The sequence below is a fragment of the Chelonia mydas genome, chromosome 7 (genome assembly GCF_015237465.2).
Source record: "Chelonia mydas isolate rCheMyd1 chromosome 7, rCheMyd1.pri.v2, whole genome shotgun sequence".
In the NCBI taxonomy this organism is placed as follows: domain Eukaryota; kingdom Metazoa; phylum Chordata; order Testudines; family Cheloniidae; genus Chelonia; species Chelonia mydas.
The window spans coordinates 27,958,123-27,982,157 of NC_057853.1; the positions used below are offsets into that span (position 1 = coordinate 27,958,123).

At 41.3% G+C, this 24,035-nt stretch overlaps 1 protein-coding gene across 1 annotated transcript in view; it reads left to right on the forward strand.

Moving 5' to 3' along the window:
* The first annotated feature begins 4,882 nt into the window (after positions 1-4,882).
* TKT (transketolase) overlaps positions 4,883-24,035 on the forward strand; it is a 32,667-nt gene continuing 13,514 nt past the window's right edge. The window contains exons 1-8 of the mRNA XM_037903592.2: positions 4,883-5,390; positions 12,104-12,221; positions 14,381-14,494; positions 15,389-15,486; positions 18,466-18,657; positions 19,624-19,742; positions 22,409-22,602; positions 23,740-23,904. Of these exons, the coding sequence (XP_037759520.1) occupies positions 5,284-5,390; positions 12,104-12,221; positions 14,381-14,494; positions 15,389-15,486; positions 18,466-18,657; positions 19,624-19,742; positions 22,409-22,602; positions 23,740-23,904 (1,107 nt within the window). The 5' untranslated portion in view covers positions 4,883-5,283. The remainder of the gene's footprint in view (positions 5,391-12,103; positions 12,222-14,380; positions 14,495-15,388; positions 15,487-18,465; positions 18,658-19,623; positions 19,743-22,408; positions 22,603-23,739; positions 23,905-24,035) is intronic.

Here is a 24,035-nt window from a genome sequence, read left to right on the forward strand (position 1 = left end):
CCTGCACTCTGACATTGTCTGCCTCCACGCATTCGTCTGTGCTCTGTCAGTGTGGGAGGACACCATGAGCTCAGAGAACATTTCATCACGAGTGCGTTTTTTTCGCCTTCTAATCTTCACTAGCCTCTGGGAAGGAGAAGATCCTGTGATCCTTGAAACACATGCAGCTGGTGGAGGAAAAAAAAAGGGACAGTGTTATTTAAAAAGACACATTTTATAGAACAATGGGTACACTCTTTCACTTTAAACCTTGCTGTTAACATTACATACACAGCACATGTGCTTTCATTCCAAGGTCGTATTTTGCCTCCCCCCCACCACATGGCTAGGCCCTCCCCCCTCCCCGTGGCTAACGGCGGGGAACACTTCTGTTCAGCCACAGGCAAACAGCCCAGCAGGAACGGGCACTTCTGAATGTCCCCTTAAGAAGAGCACCCTATTTCAACCAGGTGATGATGAATGATATCACTCTCCTGAGGATAACACAGAGAGATAAAGAACGGATGTTGTTTGAATGCCAGCAAACATACACTGCAATGCTTTGTTCTACAATGATTCCCGAGTACGTGCTACTGGCCTGGTGTGGTAAAGTGTCCTACCATGGTGGACGGAATAAGGCTGCCCTCCCCAGAAACCTTTTGCAAAGGCTTTGGGAGTACATCCAGGAGAGCCACAAATGCCAGGGCAAATTAATCATTAAACATGCTTGCTTTTAAACCATGTATAGTATTTTAACAGGTACATTCACCAGAGGTCCCTTCTCCACCTGGCAGGTCCGGGAGGCAGTCTTGGGTGGATTCGGGAAGTACTGGCTCCAGGTCCAGGGTGAGAAACAGTTCCTGGCTGTCGGGAAACCCGGTTTCTCCGCTTGCTTGCTGTGAGCTATCTACAACTTCATCATCATCATCTTCCTCATCCCCAAAACCTGCTTCTGTGTTGCCTCCATCTCCATTGAAGGAGTCAAACAACACGGCTGGGGTAGTGGTGGCTGAACCCCCTAAAATGGCATGCAGCTCATCATAGAAGCAGCGTGTTTGGGGCTCTGAACTGGAGCGGCCATTTGCCTCTCTGGTTTTCTGGTAGGCTTGCCTCAGCTCCTTAAGTTTCACGCGGCACTGCTTTGGGTGTCTGTTATGGCCTCTGTCCTTCATGCCCTGGAAGATTTTGACAAATGTTTTGGCATTTCGAAAACTGGAACAGAGTTCTGATAGCACGGATTCCTCCCCCCTTACAGCGATCAGATCCCGTACCTCCCGTTCGGTCCATGCTGGAGCTCTTTTGCGATTCTGGGACTCCATCATGGTCACCTCTGCTGATGAGCTCTGGCCAGCGTGGCAAGCTGAAGGTGACCATGCAAACAGGAAATTGAAATTCAAAAGTTTGCGGGCCTTTTCCTGTCTACCTGGCCAGTGCATCTGAGTTGAGAGTGCTGTCCAGAGCGGTCACAATGGAGCACTCTGGGATAGCTCCCGGAGGCCAATACCGTCTAATTGCGTCCACAGTACCCCAAATTCGACCCGGCAAGGCCGATTTAAGCGCTAATCCCCTTGTCGGGGTGGAGTAAGGAAATAGATTTTAAGAGCCCTTTAAGTCGAAAAAAAGAGCTTCATCGTGTGAACGGGTGCAGGGTTAAATCGATTTAACGCTGCTAAATTCAACCTCAACTCCTAGTGTAGACCAGGGCTTAGTCGCTCCTTTATCCAGTTTGGGTCTTTGAAACGTCTGTGAGTAGGTAATCAGCCAGATCAAAGGTCCCTTCTTCAGAGCAATGCCTCAAAAGGCTGAGTTCTTGCATAACCTGATGCTTCAAAGAATTTTAAACAATGTGCCAGAGAAGAAGACACTTTCAGGTCTAACAAAGTAAAGTGAGTTTCCTAGGAAAAAGGGAGGGGGAATGCAAATTCCCACCTTTGGACCCATATTTTTGAAGCTATGTCCTGAAGACAGAGCCATTATCTGGCTGATTACCTATTCACAGTCTCTGCATATCAAAGACCCAGGCTATGTAAAGGAAAGGCTAACCTATGCATAGGTGTTCTTGTTCTAAGCAAAAGGTGTAACCATAGCAAAACCCCTGTGTGGGGATTGATGGACTGACTCCTACCACAGCTTTTTTTGGAGGTGGGGTGATAAGCTTATTAGCATGGACGTAGGCTCCTTTATTGTTTTAATACTTTTTTTGTGCAATGCTTTCACCTTAAGAATAAATCCGCCTGAAAAAACCCTAGTCATGATAGACAGAGACACAGGTCTGTGACCAAGAGAGAGAGGTGATGGCGTGGGAGCCATGAGCCTAAAAGTGGGTGCCCCTGCTGAACCACAGAGGAGGAATACAGGTGCAGTTGCCCAGAACTGTGACTGTGGTAACTACTGACTTATTTGTAAGTGAGAAACTGGTTAAATTCTGTCCATCTTCAGTCTAAACTCTCTTCTCTGACCTTAAACTTCCCATCCCCAGAAGAATGCATTTTTCTTCTATATATTTTTCTGTTCTCTCTCTCTCTCTCTCTCTCTCTCTCTCTCTCTCTCTCTCTCTCTTTTTCTACGGTTTGCTTTATCATTGATTTAAATACAGTTATGGCACTGTTCAACAAAGTCCATAGTTTTGATAAATTTATGAGACTTCCCCTACGACCACAAGAAGAGCTCTGTGTAGCTCAAAAGCTTGTCTCTTTCACCAACAGAAGTTGATCCATTAAAAGATGTTATCTTACTCACGTTGTGTCTCTGATATCCTGGGACCAACTCAGCCACAAGAACACTGCAAATATTCCCTTCATCCTTGCAATTCTTAGAGAAAATCTATTTAGTGAAGATGGACTTCTGGCAATGATGTCCAGTATTTGTCAAGAACTTATGGTAACTTTTTTAAAATCTAGGGGATGTAATTTGAATAGTCTGGAGTAAGAAAAATCCTACAATAGCTTTATTTTGTGCTGGTGTTGGGCTGGGCCTTTTAGAGCTGCAAAACTATTATTCGGGGGCATTTACTTTTGTAGTAGGATGGTTAACTTTTGTAATGAATACAGAGAGTCAAAAGAATAAGCTAAAGCTAAGAAGACAGAAGTATTAGTTTGGCCCAAGAAAACCAGTGAAAGAATTTGATCCTAATATAAACTAACAAAAGATGTTTGGGTTAAAACTAAGTTTTAAAGTAAACTTACAGGCACTTCAGCTTGTACAAATTGTCAGATCTCCATTGAAGAATTGCCCCTCAATATTTTTCCCACTCTGGTTATATTCTGAAATTCCTATACATCCATGTCTAAACCAAATTCAGGAATGAGGCAATATCAGTTGAAATTATGCAGAGGACTTATTCAATGTCTTTTATTTATTTATCCGTTAAACAAATGAAAATAGATTTTAATATGGCCCAATGGTTAGAGTGCTAGTCTGTCAGATGACCAGAGTTCAATTCCCTCCTCCACCACTGATTACCTTTGTGACCTTGAGCAAGTCACTTAATTTCTCGGTGCCTCCATTCCCCTCATCTGTCAAATGGGAATATCACTGCCCAGCGTCACAGGGGCGTTGTGGAGATAATATATGAAAGACTGATATATCCAGATGCTATGGTAATGGAGCCCATATATTGTAAATAGCAAAGATGCATGTTAATATTAATATAACTTGTCTTTCTACTATATTTAGGTCTATATCAACTCCTGCTAACCAAATAGTTGTGGAACGTTAGATGTTTGAGATACAGACCAGCCACAACATTAGCAAGCAGAAAATCAACGCACAAAACTTGGGAGAAATTTGGACCCAGGTCTGAAAACTTTGCGAATCAGGCCCATCTCTACCTTCTAGAGAGATCCACAGGCTGATTTCCTGTGACACGCATGTAGTCATGCAGGTACCTAAAACATCTCTCTCTTATCTCAAATCTTAAACCTGCCACTGGCTGGTGAACAATTTGGGAAGTCTGTTGAAATGCACTGGTGGTGGACCACAGGTGGGACAGTGAAGTGTATGACACACATGCCAAACCCGTGAAAAAAATGCAGAAATTGGGCTTGTTTTTGGCTTAATTGGCTTCTGAGTTGCTTTTTGGCTAGTATTTGGCATGTAGCTAGTTGCTTGTTGTAGCTTGTTGCCGCTGCTGCTGATTCTTTTTTTTTTTTATCAGTTCCCAGCAAGCAGAGGCGACGGGGGCGGGGGGGGGGGAAGGAGAGTAAGGGGGTGCATAGCGGGCCCACCACAGTCCCAGACTGCAGGCCAGGGGATCTAGTTACACATAGAGTGTTGGAGTTCTTAGGGATTGGCTTGTTTTGAAATGGGATTAGCTTGATTTTTGGCTTATTGTGAAAGTTGGGGTGCTCATTTACGGCATGAAAGTTGGCGACTGTGGTGTATGACAAACTGCAATGCCATGTGATAGGCAGCAGCGCTGGGTGGGTGGGTGTCTGTAAAAATGTGTATTCCCTTGGCTAAGTCTAATAAATAACAGTTTTGAAGTTACTATGCAGAAAGGAATTAATTCAGCTAATCTTTTATCCAAAAGATATAAATAAATTCCTCCATTTTTTTTTATCTTCAAAAATAGTGAGGGAGCTTGGACCCAGTCCCCTTGTTAGATCTAAGATCCCCAAGGATGCTTTTGTATTCATTGAGTGGATTATAGATCCGTTTTATTTTACCTGGTGGTTAGAGGAGATCGAAGCTGGGCCCGTCCTAGTTGGGGACCGGGCGGATCCTGCCATTCAACCCCCCTCCCCCCCAAGGGCTCCTCCCCGCAGGAGAGGCTGCAGGATCAGCGCCGCCATCCCTGCCGGGGCGTGCTACACGCGCCATGGGGAGCATGCCTCGCCCGTGCTTGCCGCAGAGCCTGGCCCAGAGAGCGGAGGGGCAGCCACAGGGGCGGTGCCGATGCCCCGAGGAAAGCCGCTGTGTCACGCTGCACGGGCAGAAAGCAGCCACTTCTCCCGCGAAGGGGGAAGCTAAGCGGGATGAGAGCCTCTGCTGGCCTGGGAGTTCCCCGGAACAGGACCCTGCCCCCCCAACCCCGGTGGCTACACCCCCTGCTGTGCACCATCCCCAGCCCCCTCATCCCCATGGCAACCACCCGCCCCGCCGCCGCCCAGCTCATCCCCTCGGCGGGCGGGGGCGGTTCCGGGCGGGCTGGCCCCGCCTGTGGGTGGCCCCGCGGCGGGCTGGGTCTGCCTCGCTCCGAGTAGGCAGGCGGCGCGGCTTGTCCCTCACTCTGCTCCGAGGCCAGGCCCGTCCCTCACTCTGCTCCCAGCCCAGGCCCGACCCGCCGCGCCCTGCCGCTGCTCCATGGAGGCTTATCACAAGCCCGACCAACAGGCGCTGCAGGCCCTGAAGGACGCGGCCAACCGGCTGCGCATCAGCTCCATCCGGGCCACCACCGCCGCCGGCTCCGGGTGAGTCTGGAACTGGGGCCTGGCTGCCGCCCCACACATCCCCGCGCACCCTGCTCCTCCCGCCCCTACACGCTGCCCCGTCCCGGCCCCCTGCCGTGCCCCGACCCCCAGCTCTGCTCCCTCGTGCAGCCTGGCGCCCCCCCTCGCTGCCCCCTCGTGCAAACTGCCCCCCTACCAATCCTTCCGCTCTGCGACCTCGTGCAAACTGCCCCCTTACCAACCCTCAGCTCCGCGACCTCGTGCAAACTGCCCCCTTACTCTAACCCTTCCGCTCTGCGACCTCGTGCAAACTGCCCCCTTACCAATCCTTCAGCTCCGCGACCTCGTGCAAACTGCCCCCCTACCAATCCTTCCGCTCCGCGACCTCGTGCAAACTGCCCCCCTACCAATCCTTCCGCTCTGCGACCTCGTGCAAACTGCCCCCTTACTCTAACCCTTCCGCTCTGCGACCTCGTGCAAACTGCCCCCTTACCAACCCTTCCGCTCTGCGACCTCGTGCAAACTGCCCCCCGCCGACCTCTTCGTGCAGACTGCCCCTCTGCAGTCCCCCTATCTCTGCCCCCTCGTGCAGACTGCCCCCTACTCAGCCTCTATCACTGCCTCCAGTCTCAGGCCTTGTGTATAATTCTTCCCTGGGCCCCTCATTCTGCCCCTTGCGTCAGTCATCCTAGCACCTCGCTTCTCTCTTCCTCTGTTCTCCCACTTTCCCAATCTGCAGGTCACCTGGCCAGTGAAATGAAGCAGGCCAGATTCTGCCCTCTGGTATATCTGTGCACTGGCCATTACAGTTTCTGGATTTGAGTTCAGTACGGTCTCACTGGAGTAGCTGAAAGCAGAATTTGCCCCTTGATTTGCCACTTGACTGAATTAGAAAATGTGCAGCAGATGACTGCTGAGCCATGTGTAAGCCATGAGCCATGTTTGCAGTGCTGCATGCTATTTCTGAGAGCAGCATGCTCCTGTCCTGGGAGCAAATACACAATATGGGGTGGGCAGAACTGAGAGAATTTTCATCATCAGGAGATCTGGAGTTTTGAAGCAGTTGTATTTCCCAAGCTTGCCATGAGCAAAGCTTGTTATATTAGAATCACTGTGAGTTTTAAGTGAACTCGTTGGTTCAGCTCAGTGAAGCCCTTTCTGTAGGTGCAAAATGTAGCATTTGAGAATTTATATGGAACCATTTTTAGCACATATCAAAAGACCCAGTGCAAAACCTAATTCACGTTAGTTCTTCCGCTTGTATTAAGTTCTGTAGTATGTATGTGTGGGTGGGGATATATGTTTACATGGTGCTTAATTTGTGCCAGGGCTGAACCCTGGCAATCTCAGCTTGGCGATTCATAGCCCTGGCACCTCTGGACTTACTGCATCAATTATGAATGTAAATAAATTGCTTGAACCCCCGGACCTCCTTCATTACAAATTAAGCACTGTGGTTACATGTGGATTAGAGGTTCATGCAGGGTTGTGGATGTGCAGTTTTGGGTGGAAGGTTGTACGGTATTGGGGTGTATGCAAAGGTTTAGAGGCAAGCTGTGGGGGGAATGGATGTTGATGGGAGATGGGTATATAGGGAGTGCATGTGTGTGATGAAGATAGCGATAAAAAACCTTTCATGTTGGGGATGTTGCTTCAAAAACTTGCCAGTTTATTGATCACCCAGGTAGATAACTTAAATATCAGGGATGTATGTTCCCTTGCTTCTGAATGTGCTACTTGTATCGCTATGGGTATATGTTCATGGGGTGTGAGTGGATGTAGTGGGTCTGGGAAGGGGTGGGGCGGTATTTATGTTTGTTTGGAGGGAGGGAGTGATTTACACTTTGTCTCGATGGAGTGCTGCCTCTTTTAGTCATGGATTCAGCTTTGATGATGCAAGATTGGACAGGATTCACATTGAGAAAGCGTGCACTTAACATTTTGACAGTTTAATTATGACCCTTTGGGGGAAATCTGATTGTTAACAAAGTGTGTATAGGTTCACTGTACTAGTAAATATACTATGACTGGAAAGAAATACCAGGAATGTTAAGTTAATGCAGAACTAAAAACCAAAGAATTTATGCCTAGGGCCAAATCTTTTCTTTTTCATTTTGTGCCTGTCTGTTGGAACTAATTCTCCACAGAATTTCAAGTTAGCCCAAATGGGATTATCTGCAAAATGCCTGCAGTCTCAAATGGGCAGTTAATTTAGGCCTCTGGACAGGATTTAGTTCAGGCTCTGAAGTTTGCCGGTTCCAGATTTGGCCTTGCTTTGATCGTGCTGTATGTATGGAAAAAATACTATCCATATTTATTTATATAAAATTAAAGCCAGAGTTTTTGCCGGTCATCACACGTAAGCTTTTCATTGTGGAACGCTGCCTTTTTGTATTCCATCTTTTTGCTATTTAAATTTTGTTTACTCTTTTTTGAAATGTGGCTGCAAATGCATCTTTTCAAAAAGAAGAATTGGACAAATAATCACTGCATACTAAGGCCTTAATGGGAAAGGCTACTCTACTACAAAATATTTTAAAGTTGTCTCTCAATTTGCGAACATCTTTCACTGTATTTCTGACATAAGCAATTTTTTACCTTTTGTTTCTGAGAGAGTTGTATTAAAAATTGAAAGTGTAGGGTTGCTTTCTGTCACTCCATATACACACGGAGAAGATACTTTTTGGCTTTTTCCTTTTAGCTGCCAAGTCAATGGAAGTTGAGGACACAAGCTTTCTCTCACCAACAGAAGTTGGTCCAATAAAAGATACTACCTCACCCACCTTGTCTCTCTAATATCCTAGGACCCACAAGGCCACAACAACACTGCATACAAATACTTTTGATTACATTCTTATTGCAAAGAAAGACTGAATGTCTGAGTCACATTTTACATTTAACTCTGTTAAGGATGTTAATATTTGGTTTTAAAAGATGATTTGTGAGCAATAGGATTAAGAAAAAATACAGGAAATGCTTGAAATTAAAGCAGTTAAGAACAAAAGAGAACTTGTGGACTTCCTTGAAGGAAATGACTTTGTGAACTATGACCTGTGTTGCAAGCAATGCTGTGAGGTGGTAGCTATATTAACTAGTTACTGCAGTGTTTTCTCATATAAAACTCTCATTGAAGACAATGGGAGCTTTGTCTGAATGAGGACTAAAGTATCTGGAAACCTGATCCTGCAAGATGATTGTATGTGAAATTTAGAGATGCTAAGGCTGTTCCAGTGAAAAAATGAAGTTTATGGGCAAAGAGGGGTTTTGTTTTAATTCTCCTGTTAATCCACTGCAATTATATTTGGGAATCAAAATAGATTAATAAATATAAAATCAGTATTTCAGTTAACAAACCTACAAAATTTAGGTAATTCAGAATTAAGATTGTTGCTCCTGTTCATCACCCAAGAATGCCCATAGTTACAGATGTCTGGGATTATGTGTTTCTATTCCTTGTTTTAATAAATCATCTTGCACAACTGTGTTGATGGCAGTCTTGTTGCTTCACAGTGATAAGAGTGCAATGCTTGCAAATGAATCCTGCCAGCTTCCTTAAAATTGAGTCTCGTTAATATGGGACTCTAAGCCAATCACACACAATGATGAAGGTGACTCTTTTTTTATTATTTATTTATTTATTATTTTCTTTTGGTCAGGTGAGCTTCTACATGAATTTTTTTTTTCCAGCTGGTGCATTTGGCTTAGCTAATTGTGAAGGCCGAGCTGCCATATTTGGCGCTGCATCTTCGTTGGTTTTGCACAGAGAAGAAGATGGTCCTTTTATTAATGCCAGCAGTTGATTGGCCAAAGCTTATAGAATCTTAACTGTTAGGAGATACGGTGTTTGAGGAAAAAACTAAAGGGTGAACTTCTGCAGTTCTTGAAACAATGGTTTCCTTGTAAGATTTGATAAGACTCTTAAAAGTGGAAGCTGCAGGAATTTCTTTAGAAGCTGTTAAGTTTCACAACTTGGGATATGAACAGATCTTGCTACATTAGAACTATCCTTTTTTAGTTTTGGCATTCATTCTTTTTTGGCATTATTGTTCTTTTTAATTAAGCCCTTTTTAGCTGAAGTGTGTAGCAATTTACATACATATCAAGATTGAAAACCTGGTCCCATCAACAGAGCCAGGATTTCACCCCAAAAGCCCAAGATACAGAACCTAATTCCTTGTAATCTCTTGTTTAATGGAAACAGGTTCAAAAGTGTGGTGGCCCTTCTATAAAAGCCAGCTGGCAATGAAGTTTACAAACCACACCGTCTTTTTAAAATTCAAAATTGGATGTCCATTCTGAATGGAATCTGGAAGTGTATTCTGATGAATAAAGTAAAGATGATATTTGCCATATTTTTCTCGTAATAGTAATTTAAATAACTTCTTTTCTAAAGACTCAGACCTAATAAACAGTGCCTTGGGTTTTAATGTAATTTAGCACCGGTGGAGCTCTCTGTATTCTAATAAAATTAAAAATGACTACAATAATAAACCATCATATTTCATCTGATTAAACAAAATTCTGTACACTGGTTTGAGACTGTACATCGGATACTGGAAATCAATCTCATCTTGGATTATTTTCTATCATTAAAAAAGCATTTAATTAACCAGTAGTTCTACAAGCATATTTTTGGAGTTGACTTCTTATATTTTTATACATTTTTTATTTTTTTTCACATGCTCACCATTCTAGGTTGCTTAAAACCTTTTTTCCCAAGACCGAGAGTTCATAGAAATATGGTTAAGTATAAAGTTAATACAATTAAAAGAATGAAAAATTTAAACGAGCATGTAAGGTTTAATGATTAACTCATATGTATAAATATTTACTAATATATGTTTGAATCATGGTTTAAACCTAATTATTTTGGTTCCCTGTATGTGAGTACTTACTTAAGGGATGGATACTAATCTTTACTCTGCATTTTGCTAGTGTGTTTGCATGTGTCTAACTTACTTCAGATTGAAATAAGAGAGTATTACAGGGGTGGGAGAGAAGTGTCGCTACCAAAAGTGTATTCTGATGTAAGTTCTACTGTAAACTGTCTTATGAATCCTAACATGCATGGGAAATGTAGAAATGGAAAATAAAAGTTTTGCTGTGTGACATTCTTGACTAAACTGTTCTTGCTTTACAAATAGGGCTTCAGGTTTTAAATGAATATCATTAAAAACTTAATGCTAAATATCTGTAGACAAGAAAACCACTCTATAATTTGAACACTGGAGTTTCCTTCCAAGCCCAGTGTTGATGTCTACAGCCTAAATTAAATCATCACATTGTGAGTGCTGAGATCAAGAATAGTCCTGTTTCATATCAATAAATGCCTGAAAATTGCTACTTTTTGGGATCTTTACTAAACCCCAAATACCTGCTAGGTGGTTGGCAAATAAATGGTGAAAACCAGAGGCCCTGTTAACAGGTGGCTAAAAATGCCTTCTATTAGGAATGCATTTAATGTTAAGACTGTTTTTTCATGTGTATCTTCAGAGACGTTTATAAATCACAGCCAGGTATACAATTTTTTGTGTTCGTTTGTTGGGCAGTGGTACCATAGACTGACTATACAAGGGTGGATAGTAATTTCAGATGGTAATTATTTAAGTTATGGTAGTGAACACAAATAACAGTGTAAGAGTACCTTTCTGTGACATTTGAAACACTACAGCCCAATAGTTTGCCATCCAGAGCTGGAAACAACATTTTTCATGTTTACCCATTTCTGGTTGATATGCTGTGGCATGATTACTGCTGAAATTGGAGTGCACACTTCTCTGAGCTTCTGTAGTAAATTATGGTTGAAGTATTCCTTTGTGTTCTCTTTGAAGTCTATGGCAAAAGTGCTCCTGACATTAATGGAAGCAAGATTGCCCCCAAAATGTATCAACTACTGAAATGTATTCACTGGCTCAATATTTCAGACTGTAAATATAGAAAATACTCATCCAAACAAATCCATCATGTTTCAGTTGCAGAACTGATCATGTTTTTAAAATTACCGCAAATAAACTGATTATCATTAAATTATCCTTCCAATTTTCACTACCTAAAAATGTGTTTTATTGACATGAAAATAAAATGGAGGAATGTGTCTATTATTTAATACTGTCTTATAAGACACATTCTCTCAAAGTCCCTTTATGTTAGCTGCTCTTATGATATAAGATATAATGTAATTGCGATTTATGTAGTACAGTTCTAAATGTCCCAGAGCTCTTTGCAAAAATAAAACACGCAGCATTTCGAGGGTGAAATTCTCCCCTGTGCAAAGGGTCTGCACAAGACACTATACCACACTTAACTCTGCTCACTTAATGTGAGTTCTAAGTGGCATGGAGACCTCTGCTCATGCCCTCTGCTTCAGGATGAATTTCACTCTTACTGATAAATTTCAAGCACCGTATTGCATATTCTCTCTTACACCTTAGAATTGCTGATTGTGATGACATTCCTTGGTTTCAGGAATGGAGTGCACAAACAGATAAGCCAGTGCCTTATCACTAAGACCTGCATTTTAACATCCACTTTGGTTTAGATAACAAGACATCGGATGCTCTCAAAGTATAGCTAATCAGCAGTAGGATAACAGCAAATGGTAGGGGTTATCAAAAACACTTAGTTGTGTATTTTAATGATGAGGGTTAGAGTACTGGCACGGTGGTATTCTAATGATATGAAAGCAAGTTGACAGTGGGCAGCAGCAATAATCTTGTATTGGCTTTGTCTTGTAGCCACCCGACATCATGTTGCAGTGCAGCAGAGATCATGTCTGTGCTCTTTTTTCATACCATGAGGTACAAAGCAAAAGATCCCCGAAACCCTAGCAATGACCGGTTTGTACTCTCAAAGGTAAGAACCAGAACTAGCTGTGCTATACTTTCTCAATCTAATTCATAGATTAGTTGTTTGTTAAATAAACATACCTGTTTTCTTGACTACTATTCACTGTCATACTTTAGGGTCCTTATCAGTACACAGCTCTAGTAATGACAATACAAATCTTTTCAAAAGACTTTTAAGATTATTATATGCAACAAAAGAGGAAAATGCCAAATAAAATCTTGCTGAACATGGGAAAGGGTAAGCGTAGTGCCTGAAAGGAATTGCCAGATTTCTAAGCATCAGTGTGTTGGTGTAACATACAACCTATTTAAGCAGTTAAGTTGTTTAATTACAAATTATATATTCTTTCCCGGTACTGTCCGTGAAATATATCCAGAAGCAAAGTCATCTTAAGGCAAAGGTTATTTTTTAATGTTCCAAGAAATTATGCCATTATGTATATTTTTAACCGATAAGTTATGGTTAAGCTTTCTGTGACATCTCTTCTCTCTGTGGCCATGCTGCCTTTACTGTGATCCTTTCAGAGCTCTGATGTTAAGCTTTGTCAGTTTAGTAATTTGTCGGGAGCCTTACAAGGAGCATGGTAGGCAGTAGCGTTGGTAGTTCAGTGGGTGACATTCTTCCCCTATGCACTAGTAAGGTACTAAAGAGAACAGTGCTCCTGAAGGTGTATTCAGCTAAGACATAAAACAAATGTCCTGACTGCTTGAGGTCATCAGAGTTTCCATGGCACTTTTAGCCGGAGTTGGATGATAGCTTGGAATTCTGGCTAAATTTCAGCTGAGGTAATTACATCCTTGTTATTTAGTGTCTATCTGATGTCCTCTATTTTCTATTCTGAACTGTTCTGTAGTGTTTAATTCTGTTAAACCGCTGGCATATTGCTAGAGTCTTCAGTGGCAGATGCAGTGATCCCTGAGTATATATTTAGGTTTACAAAGCTCTTTGGAAGACTTTATGATGAGTGGCATTTCAAATGTCAGGTGTTGTTAAGTAAAAGTGGCAAAAGTAGTTGTGGAGCTCTGGACCAGATGTTGTTTGAAACTAGGGAGCATCCCAGCAGGCTGCAGAATGGGCTGCAAATAGGAAATCTTGAGTTTTCATATGACCAGGCTGAAGTTTGGGACATTACAAAGGTAGTCACCCCCTACAGAGGAAATGTCTATAGCAATTTCTCTAGCCATCTCTGTATATCCTTTGCGTAAAACAGAAACAGTGCTGTCTCTCAGCTTCCTTGATGCCTATATGAATCCTGGACGAGGATAAGGTAGCTAAAGAAACCAGACAAATTTTGAGATGCTGCTGATAGAAAGAGGGAATCACTTCAAAGTAATTGATTCTGCTTAGATACCTCCCACCCCCACCCCTGCAATGTTGAGGGCTCCTGCTCTTGAATTGCTAAACTGCTCCACAGCTTTGGGTTCCTTTTGGATTCCTAGAGCTATTGGGTGCCAAAGTAGCTACGGTTATAAAAAAAAAATGACCACTTCATCTGCAGTTGACCCGAAGATTATACCCATTCATATCAGATTCAAACCTGACCACAGTGACCTGTGAATTCAAGACCTCTAATCTTGATTGTTATCACTGTATCTAATCTTAAATCCATACACCCTCAAAAAGATCCAGGTGGAACAAAACTCAACATCCCATCTATTCAGAAACACTGGTCGCCATGGGTATATCACCCAGTACTTCATTCTTTGCACTGGCTCCTCATTGAATACAGAGTCCATGTTAAGGTGTCTGTCTTGATACTTGAAGTCTTCCATGAGATTAGACGTACCTACCTGAGAGAGAACCTATCCCTACTCAAGTATGACCTCCTATAAGAGTTTTAAAATAGGTATGAAGGAAGTCACATTCAGTCTTTCTTGGCTAGAAGTCTAATTATTGTAGTGCAGGCCTGGACCATGGAGAGAGTAAAAGCAAGAATCTGGAAATCCCACGTCTCTGAAAGGAACTCAAAGGGCTTAGAAGCAATATGAAGCAGTGATTTGTTTGCAAGCATTTTAGAACTTGGTCCCTCGCATTAAAAAGAAACTTTTGGTGGACATAAAGGGTCCACAGAGCTAAATTTATCTTATTTACACATTTTTATTTTGTTTTGGTATCGAGATACTGTGGAAAGTTGCTCTTTCTTTAGAATTTGTTTTTCTTTCTAGGGCCATGCGGCACCAATTCTCTATGCTGCCTGGGCTGAGGCAGGCTTCCTATCAGAAGCAGAATTATTAAACTTGCGGAAAATTGATTCCATTTTGGAAGGACACCCTGTACCAGTAAGTATTTGAGGAATAAGCTTAATAATTATTTAAAATTGGAGCTTCATGTGAATCAGGAAGTATGTGCATTTTATGCAACAAGTTCTATTTGCTAACTACTGCACAGTAAAGACAAAGATTTATTTATTTATTTATTTATTTATTAAGAAGATGGTAGCACCTGTGGTTAGCAAAATAGAGAACTGGATGTCCCAATAGAAGTGGATGCCCAAGAATATGAAGCTTAACATTTTAGTAAAGTTATAAACACCAACGATGTCCCCATGCAAACCACTTTTATGGAGTTCCAGCATGGTTCATCTTCTTTCCCTGTGGGGAAACTCTGATGTAGCATCTCCTGGTTTCGAAGGAAGCTTATCGATTGCCTCAGTGGCTTTTCACCCCCCACTCCTGATGGAGCCTCCCCTCCAGAGCCATTAGCTCTTTGCTGTCACTAACGCTACCCCAGGGAGAAGAGTAAGAGAAGGTTTTTTCAAGCAAGGCACCTCAGATTATTTGTTGGAAGCTAATGCTGTTCTTTTCAGTGTCAACTCCTGATCTACCACTTCCACCCTCTCTCTGATGGGATCAATTTATAGCTGCAGGGCAGTTAGCCAGTGGCACTGTGGCTGCTAAGCCAGCTGTACTGCCAGTGGAGAAGGGGGACAGGGCAGCATGCTTAGGGACTTTGACTCCATTCAAATGTGCCGAAATCTACAGGCTTGATTTAGAATGGATCTTGGCCTGGACCCATCTCTTTAATCTCTTCTTAGTGCCAGATTGGAATCCTGTCCTGCTGTTGTGAGAGTCTACTGGAGTGGGAATGGGCTTTCTCATCAAGACAGGATTTAGTCCTGTGAATTTAGTCTCTGAAGTTCTTAACTGCAAAGTAACTTGCTTTTTTATTTTCAGAAACAACCATTCACTGATGTAGCTACTGGATCCCTGGGTCAGGGACTTGGTGCTGCCTGCGGTATGGCCTATACTGGCAAATACTTTGATAAAGCCAGGTAATCCTTTTCAGTGTTTAGTGTTTGTAGATGTGTAGGGGAGAAAAAAAATGCTGAGAAAACCGATTGTTTTCTTACTCTGATCAAAAATTATTTATTCCATTATTTTCCACTCCTTTCCCCAACTCCAAATTCAGTTTTGAAATTAAAGGTGGCCAATTGAGAGGCCTAGCTAATAAAATTGCACAGATCCAAGGACTGGCAAAAATTGATGTATGCTGTTCCTGTGTAACCAGACAACGTTACAAGGGTGATGTTACTATTCCTGAAGAGGGAAGGTGGCATGCTATGTGGAGTAGCAACAAGCCTTCAGCATATGGAGAACCGCTGTTCTTTCAAAGCGGTTATGCCCACAGGGAAGAACCTCGCTGAATATAGTTGTTACAGGGTAAAGACAGGTGGTGAAGAAAATATGAAGCACAAGGACTTGGTTGTGCACCTATTAAAATCAATGGGAGCACTGCTGGGCTGTAAATAGGGGTCCAAAATGTCAACTGAAATCCGTACAACTCCAGTGGAACAGGAATGTCCATTTCTGCCATTTGTCGGGGTGGAGGACAAGGAAAGTAGATGTCAAAAGACACATGGTTTGAGGAAGAAAGCAATCTAATACGGTTGATGTATATTATATGGCAGTTTTAGCACATTCAAATGCAGCTTGCTAAGTTAATATAGTAGTAAACCCTACACTTCATTAGCTTGAAATCATTTCTGTGAAAGATAATTTTCTGATTTTAATACAGTTGAACAGGTGGTAGTTGTAGGAATAATTTACCCTGTGATTACTGGCAGTAAATAGTGGTACTACATGTAGTGTTGGAAAGCAGCCAATACGTGTGGAATTGTAATTTGCCTGAGTGAATTATCAAGTTTAGGCCAGCATCTTATGAAGTGTGCTTTAGTAGATGACCGTTACTATGATAATATGGAATAGTTTAGTAGCTCTTCTAATACTTAATTTTATAATAGCCTTTTGCTCAATTTTGTTTTAAAATTATATATTTGAAGGTAAATATATTGCTGTTGTGATAGTCAACAGGCAGTATTTGTTTTACATGGAGTCCTATGTGGCCATCCAAAAAAGAAATGGTGACAAAAGATAAAGCATAAAGGGCTGAATCCAGCAGTCCATGCTCAGGTAATACTCCTGTCACTGTGAGTTTTGCCTAAGAATGAGTTCAGTATATGTGGAAATAGTCTGCAAAACTATATAATTCTTTTATATTTGCTATGGATGATCATGCATATCCTTACTATATAGTTTAGCCCAGTCTGACTTGTGGTTTCTCTGAGATGAAAATGTAGGTGTTTTTTCTAAGGCGTATACTAAATGGAACTGCTGAAATGAGGAAATAAAATGAGGAAGCAAAAAGCAATCCTCAGATAGTTTCCTGCATTGTCAATGGTCTTGCCTAGTCACAGTGACAGTGTTTAACAGGCATGTTCACTCCAGCTTTAATTATAATAAGATTCATTGTTACAACTCCTTTCCCAAGGTTACGTGTATCTTAGCTTGCAACTGCATTCTATCACCATTATAATTGCCATTAATGGAGCATTTCCTCCCTATCAATATATCACACAATAGACTTGGGTCTGGAGGCAAGGGATGTAAGAATACAATACATTTCACATTATATTTACCATTTTTAATAGTTTTTTTATTATTATTTGTGCTCAACAGCATTCTTATACAGGGACACACATTACCAAGTATTTTGTAAACTTACCTGTGAGGGTTGCACATTTAGAACTGGAGTGGTATTTGGACTAAAATAGTGGAAGATCTTGTGAACTATTAAAGAGATTTTGAATTTGATTTTAGATAACTAGTGGCATAATACAAAATAGTATTTGGGCACAATCTTACTCCCATTGAAATCAATAGGAAAACTGTGTAAAATTTCACAAAGACCTATGCTGAGAACAAACTTTTTTTCATGTAAACCAAAAGATTCAAAGAATCAAAATGTTGAAATATGATAAATGGTATTCTGGAAAAAAAATTAATTTACTATACATGGTTTTCTATACATATGAGAGAAACCTGTCTGTAAAAGTTTTTTCTCTGGAGTTTAATTATTCCCTATCACAATTTTTAATTTATTTTACATAGTCAAAATAACACTATATAATCACACCAGTTTCAATTATTTTGGTAATTTACTTCAAAATACTGTCAGCACATATGTCTGTAACAATACAGACACACAAAAATTCCCACAGGAGTAGAGAGTTAAAGAAACCCCTATGACAGCCCAGTTTTTTTATCTCTGCCCCTCTCTTTTCCTCCCCCGCTCCAGAGCCCAGCCGCCCCCTGCCGCCCAGACATCCCCACCCCCAGCTCAGACACTTACATCCCCTATCCTCCTAGAGCCCAGGGATCCAGAGGGAGAAACAGCCTGATGCTGGGTCCTGGGCTTGCACAGAGTTTCCTGCATGCCACCTCCTTCCTTCAGGGGGTGCTGGGAACTGCAACAGCTGAGAACCCTCCAGTTCCCTCCTCCCCCTCTCCCTGGCTTTGTCTTCTATTTGTGAGCTGGGCTCTGCCAGATATAGTGGCCCCTAGTGGTGTCGGGAATTCTGCACGCACATCGTTAATTTCTGCAAAATTCTGCATTGCGCAGTGGCACAGAATTCCCCCAGGAATATTTAACAGACCCAATGATCCATATATTCCAATATTCTCACTCCAACAGTTTCAGTACCAGATACTACAAACCTCAATCATTTATACAAGTGTACAGCACTGTACCAATGTGGGAGTTTAAATCAGTCACAGATTGTATTAACCAGTGTGGGGGAAAAAATCTAAGGAAAAAGACCATACACTTATACAGAGAAAGACTATAATATTTTTAGTCAATTCTATTTAATGAGATTCATACTAGTTTTGTATAATCCTAATTGAATATTGTGTCCTGTTTTTTATGTAAATTGACATACTGACTAACTTTAAAAAAACCCACCCTTTTCTAGCTATCGAGTCTATTGTCTGCTTGGGGATGGGGAACTATCTGAAGGCTCCATTTGGGAGGCAATGGCCTTTGCTGGGTTCTACAAGCTGGACAATCTGGTTGCTGTACTTGACATTAACCGTCTTGGACAAAGTGACCCTACACCTCTGCAGCATCATGTTGAGATCTACCAAAAACGCTGCGAAGCCTTTGGGTATGTGGTTGGAAGAAGTTCAATTTCCTCTTTTCTTGAAACCATGTGTTGTGTCTGTTTTCCAGGTATTTTCAAATATGCATATTAAAATGCGAATTGAATTCAGATAACTGCTCAGAGCACCATGCAGGATATTCTCACTGCTTGTCAGGATCAGATCCTTGTTTCTGTATTGAAAGAACAATACAAAGCTGAACTTTTTTTTTAATCTTTGTTTTTTTTAATAAAGCTCTTTTATTCATGCAGATTTATTAGAGGAGCTTATCTAGTACTTTAGGGACCTTACATTGTTTTTAAAAAATATGCAAGAATTATGTATCTGGCAATGTGTACTATATCTCTTGAGAAACAGAGGGGGCCTCAAGTGTACAGGGGGCAGGAAGAAGGGATAAAATGTCCTTTTTCTCTTATGGGCATGGAAAAACATTATTGTTAAAATAAATGTTTTTATATTTTTACTGCTTCCTGGAAGGTCATCAGCTAGCTTAAAGATCTATAATACTTTTTACATGTGTGCACAAGTATTTACAGGACCTTATAGAAGTTACACAGGCAAATTATAGTTTGATCCATATTACACTATTTTACAATTTAAGATGTCTGTTCTTATTCTTTTTTTTTTTTTAATTTGGGGCACTTGCTCTTGTAATGAAAGGTAGCTGTTATATGGCAAGAAGTGTGGTAAAGTGGGTTAGAATAGGGACCTACGAGATGAAAGTTCTAGGTTCTGTTCCCCACCCTGCCACTGTTATGCTGGTTGACCATGGGCAATTACCTAATCTCTGTCTTATTTCACTCATCTGAAAAATGTGTGATTGTTACTGATTTCATGAGTGTTAATTAATATTTTTAAAGTGCTTTGAGAGCTCCTTGTATCATAATGAAGTATTATTAATTATTACTAACTCTTGCAGAGATTCATTTGTATGAACCCTTTAGAAACAATCTGTATGTTCGCATTCCTAGCTGGCATGCTCTCATAGTGGATGGGCACAGTGTGGAGGAGCTTTGCAAAGCCTTTGGCCAGACCAAAAATCAACCAACTGCCATTATCGCAAGGACTTTAAAAGGCAAAGGAATATCAGGTAATAACATGACAATTTAATGGCACGTGTCTATATGATTTATATGTGAGGAATGTTTCAAACAGCATTCATAAAGGTATGATCATTTAGGAGCACATAAGGTAAGTAAAGTTAACATTTGTTTGGTTAGAAACAGGCCAAAGTCAGGCCCTCAGATCAGCAACCTTTTGAATTTGAGAGGATTTCTTGAATTTGAAACCCTCTCTAAAGTTTTCTCCAGTTCTGTATTGTATGCGACCAGAATTGCAAGATGGCTGAAATCTACCCAGATCTCTTGAGGATCTTTATCACTTGGGACTGAAATTTCATGAAAAGAGCTGGTGATATTTCAGTGCTGTTGAATATGAACCTGAACTCTAGGCACAATTTGGTCTTGCACTGAACCCTGACCTTAGACTAATCTAGATAATGAAACCTCTCTTTATTCCATCTCTACATTTGGCATATGAAACTCAATTCCTCGATAACAATTTCATGAAATGTATAAACTATTGATTTTCTTTATCTGATGTGCTTTTCAAATTTCTGAGTAAAACTTAAGTTTACAAAAAATTATTAGCTAAATCTTAGATATTTATTTAATCAACTTAAAACAGAGGATGCTGTCCCAGGCTGATCAGGTCTTTGCTTGGTGGACTAGATGGGAATTTGATACGAACTGTGGATCTGATCATGCTTTTATATGGTGAAACCTGGGGCGGGAGGAGACTCCATGATGTTTTTCTGCCATTGAATTCCTCCTACATTCCTCCCTTTGGGAAGGCATCAGTGTTTGCCCCCCTGCAGAGCAAAGAGAGAGTCTGGCTTACTCGCCCGGTGGTTATTTGAGATCTGTACATAACACCAGGCCGTCTGTGCAGAAGCCTCATGCCTCTGTGGGAACTCTGGGTCCTTAGAGCACCCCCAGTACCATAGCAGAACTTTGCCCACTAATGACTGCCCTTAAGACTCTCCTTAAAGGGGTTTCCCTCATCTGGAAGAATGCCATGGAAAATCAGCCTCAGGCAATATTACTCCATCTTTAAAATTTCCATGGGGACAATACACATCCCCCTTAGGTCAATTACCTCTCTTCCTGGCCTTCCCTGCCCGTACGCTGATCCAGAGAGAATCCTCCATTTGAGCAGGGGATGGGAGTAGCATTGCTGCAGAGTCAGCTGACCTCTTGTGGCTCAGAAGGAGTGATAGTGTGCACAAATATGACACTAAATCCATGTTAGATGTGCAGTGCTCAGTGCACCAAGACTTGATCATATACCATGCTTACTTTACATAATCTGTAATTCTCATTAAGGTGCGTTACATTAGGAAGCTGTTGTAGTAGCTAAAGCCACTTGAGTCTTTATTGAATTAACTTGGAATTTACGGTGGCACTGAAGACCCTATTTTAAACACTTCATTAGCCTTGAAAAGTACTTTTCCCACTTTGATACTGACAACTAAACATATCTAACACTTGTCGATGTATAGGAAACTAATGTTTCCTCTCATTTCTGCCCAATGCTTGTAAACGACAAAAAGAAATCTGTCCAAACTGGTTGTACTTCTCAGGTGGTATTGGCTGACAGAAAGCTTTATATTGGTTCTCGCATGGCAAGAAAGGCGTGCTGGCTACATGACACTGAGCCTATAATAAAAATGCCAACTATGCTCCGGAATGCACTAAGGACTTTGCCACTACTGAATTTGAATACAAATTTTAAGTGGGAGGATGTGAATTCCTCTTTCTGATCACCTAAAGGATCAGTAGAAATTGGAATGCATAATGCTCATCTTTTCATGACCTAAGCAAGCAAGAGTAGTGGAGTTTTGCCAAGGCTTATGTTCTTCTCCCAGTACTGTTAGGCACACAAGGTTAAAACTGTATGAAACTATTTAATTCATATTGTAAAATTTTAGGTCTTTCTTAGATTGAATAAGTACCTAAACGATGGGACATTCATGTAGTTTTTGAGGCGTGAATTCTGTTTGACATACTTAACTGGTATTTGCTGACACTGTAGGTATGTTTACACTGCAGTCAGAGGTGCGTTTGCAGCATAGATTGGCATACCTGCACTAGCTTTAATTTAGCTAGCATGGCTAAAAATATCGGTGAAACCATGGTGGCATGGGCTTCAGCGTGGGATGTTGAAGCCTGCCGGGGACCCTGGGTGCGTGTTTACCTTGCTAGCCTGTACTAGAGACTGTGCGCTGTGTCTTCACTGCTATTTTTATCCATGCTAGATTGCAGCTAGTGCATGTATGCCAAGCCGAGCTGCAGTCACATCTCCGATTGCAGTGAAGACATGCCCTTCATATGAAATTCATGTATATGTTTGGTAATTAAGTTCTGTTACTATTATGGGGCCATGTCTTATAGGTGCTCAGTGCACAATTCCAGGTGGAACCACTGGGAGTTCCATGCATGGAATGGCTGCTCCTCCAGGCCCATAGATGTAGAATACCGAGGATTTGATCTTTTCTATTCTGTTATGCATTAATGTTTTTTTATTTGCTTGATGCGAATGGATGATGTAGTTACTGTTCACGATGGGCGTAATAGTGAAGTCCTTCAGTTAGAGCAACCATTGATTTCAGCACTTTCACCTTGGTAAGGACTGTGAGACTACGGGCTTTAATTCCTTTTATTACGTATTCCATTTTATTATATATTTTAAATGCAGGTATTGAAGATAAGGAAAACTGGCATGGTAAGCCCCTTCCAAAAAACATGGCTGAACAAGTCATTCAGGAAATTGATGGCAAAATCCAGAGCAAGAAAAAGCTTTCCCCAGGCCTCCCAGAAGAGGATGCACCAGTCATAAATATTAGAAACATTAAGATGTCATCTGCACCAGATTACAAACTAGGAGAAAAGGTACCACACTGTCTACTAACATGTACCTGTTTTAGGGATGAGAGGGAGGTAAAAAATGCTGTCCAGGAAAGTGCTTCCTTGTACTTTCCATTCTGTTGGGTGAATTATTTACCAAATGAATGGCAATGAATTCTGGGTCTTACACTAGACCCTGTATAAGTAAAAACAGTTCTCTTTTTGTGCAGTGTCCTTCACCTGTCTACCATAGGTGTTCCCCATTCATTTCCTTTTTTTCCTCTGCCATGTGACCTGCCTGATGCTGGGGGATAGTGTGTTTAAATGGGCAGGGTTTTTATGAAGAAAGGGCTAAATCATGTTCCCCTTATTCAGATGACGAGATTCTCCTCTCATGTACAGCTGTGGAGTTACATGATGGGGCGAATGGGAGAAGAATTGAAACCATTGACTTAAAAGAGACTAGCTGCGTGAATATGATGACAAGGGTTTGACTCCAAATTTCCAACATGGTAGTTGGGAGGGATTCACTGATTGCCTCAAACCCTTTAATATTGGTGTGAGTTTAAGTTGTTAGTTGTCCACACTAGTTAGTTGCCATGTATCCTGCATTCAAGTCGAAGCTTAAAGGGCAAAGAACTGTGGGTGAGTCACCTATAGCAGCTGTTCCACACACTGATGTTCTCAAACATCATTGAAGTCACTTCTGTGGCTGAATATAAGTGTTCAGTTTCCATAGAGTTGTTAATATTTTCATCTTCTTGTTGAAGTGCTCAGCCAAAAATAAATCAGAGTGAAGAACAAAGTTGTTTGTTGAATGTTTATACCATACGGGATTTTGTTCTACGTATTTTTTTTTTTTTAATGTCTGAACAGGCATACAGTTTTGACTGTGCAGATAGTAGATAATAGACATCATATCTGGATTTAAAGAGAAGCAAGTATATGTGTGTTCTATTCAGACTAAATAGACCTGACACTGTATTGTATTGCATTTTCCCTATCGTTTTCTCTTCTGACTTCTGTTTTGGGTTTATTACATTTCTTGTATGTGTCTTGATAGTTTACATTTAAAATCTTGATAGAGTTTACACTTTAATAAAATATTTCAACATACCTCAAACAAACAAAAAATCCCATTCACAACCTAGTAACAGTACTGCTTTATTTTCCTCTTCAAAGATGGCTACCCGCAAAGCTTATGGCCTCGCACTTGTAAAATTGGGCCATGCCAATGACCGAGTAATTGCTTTAGATGGAGACACAAAGAATTCCACCTTCTCTGACCTGTTTAGGAAAGAACATCCCAGCCGCTTCATTGAATGCTATATTGCTGAACAGAACATGGTAATTATTTCCTTTGCTCTATGAAATACTGTGTACCCTGCAGCAGAAGATGAGACTTCAGATAATTTTGTCCTGGTGATAAATGTTTTAGCATTTGATTTTAGGTGTTTATCCAGGCATTGTAATTTGAT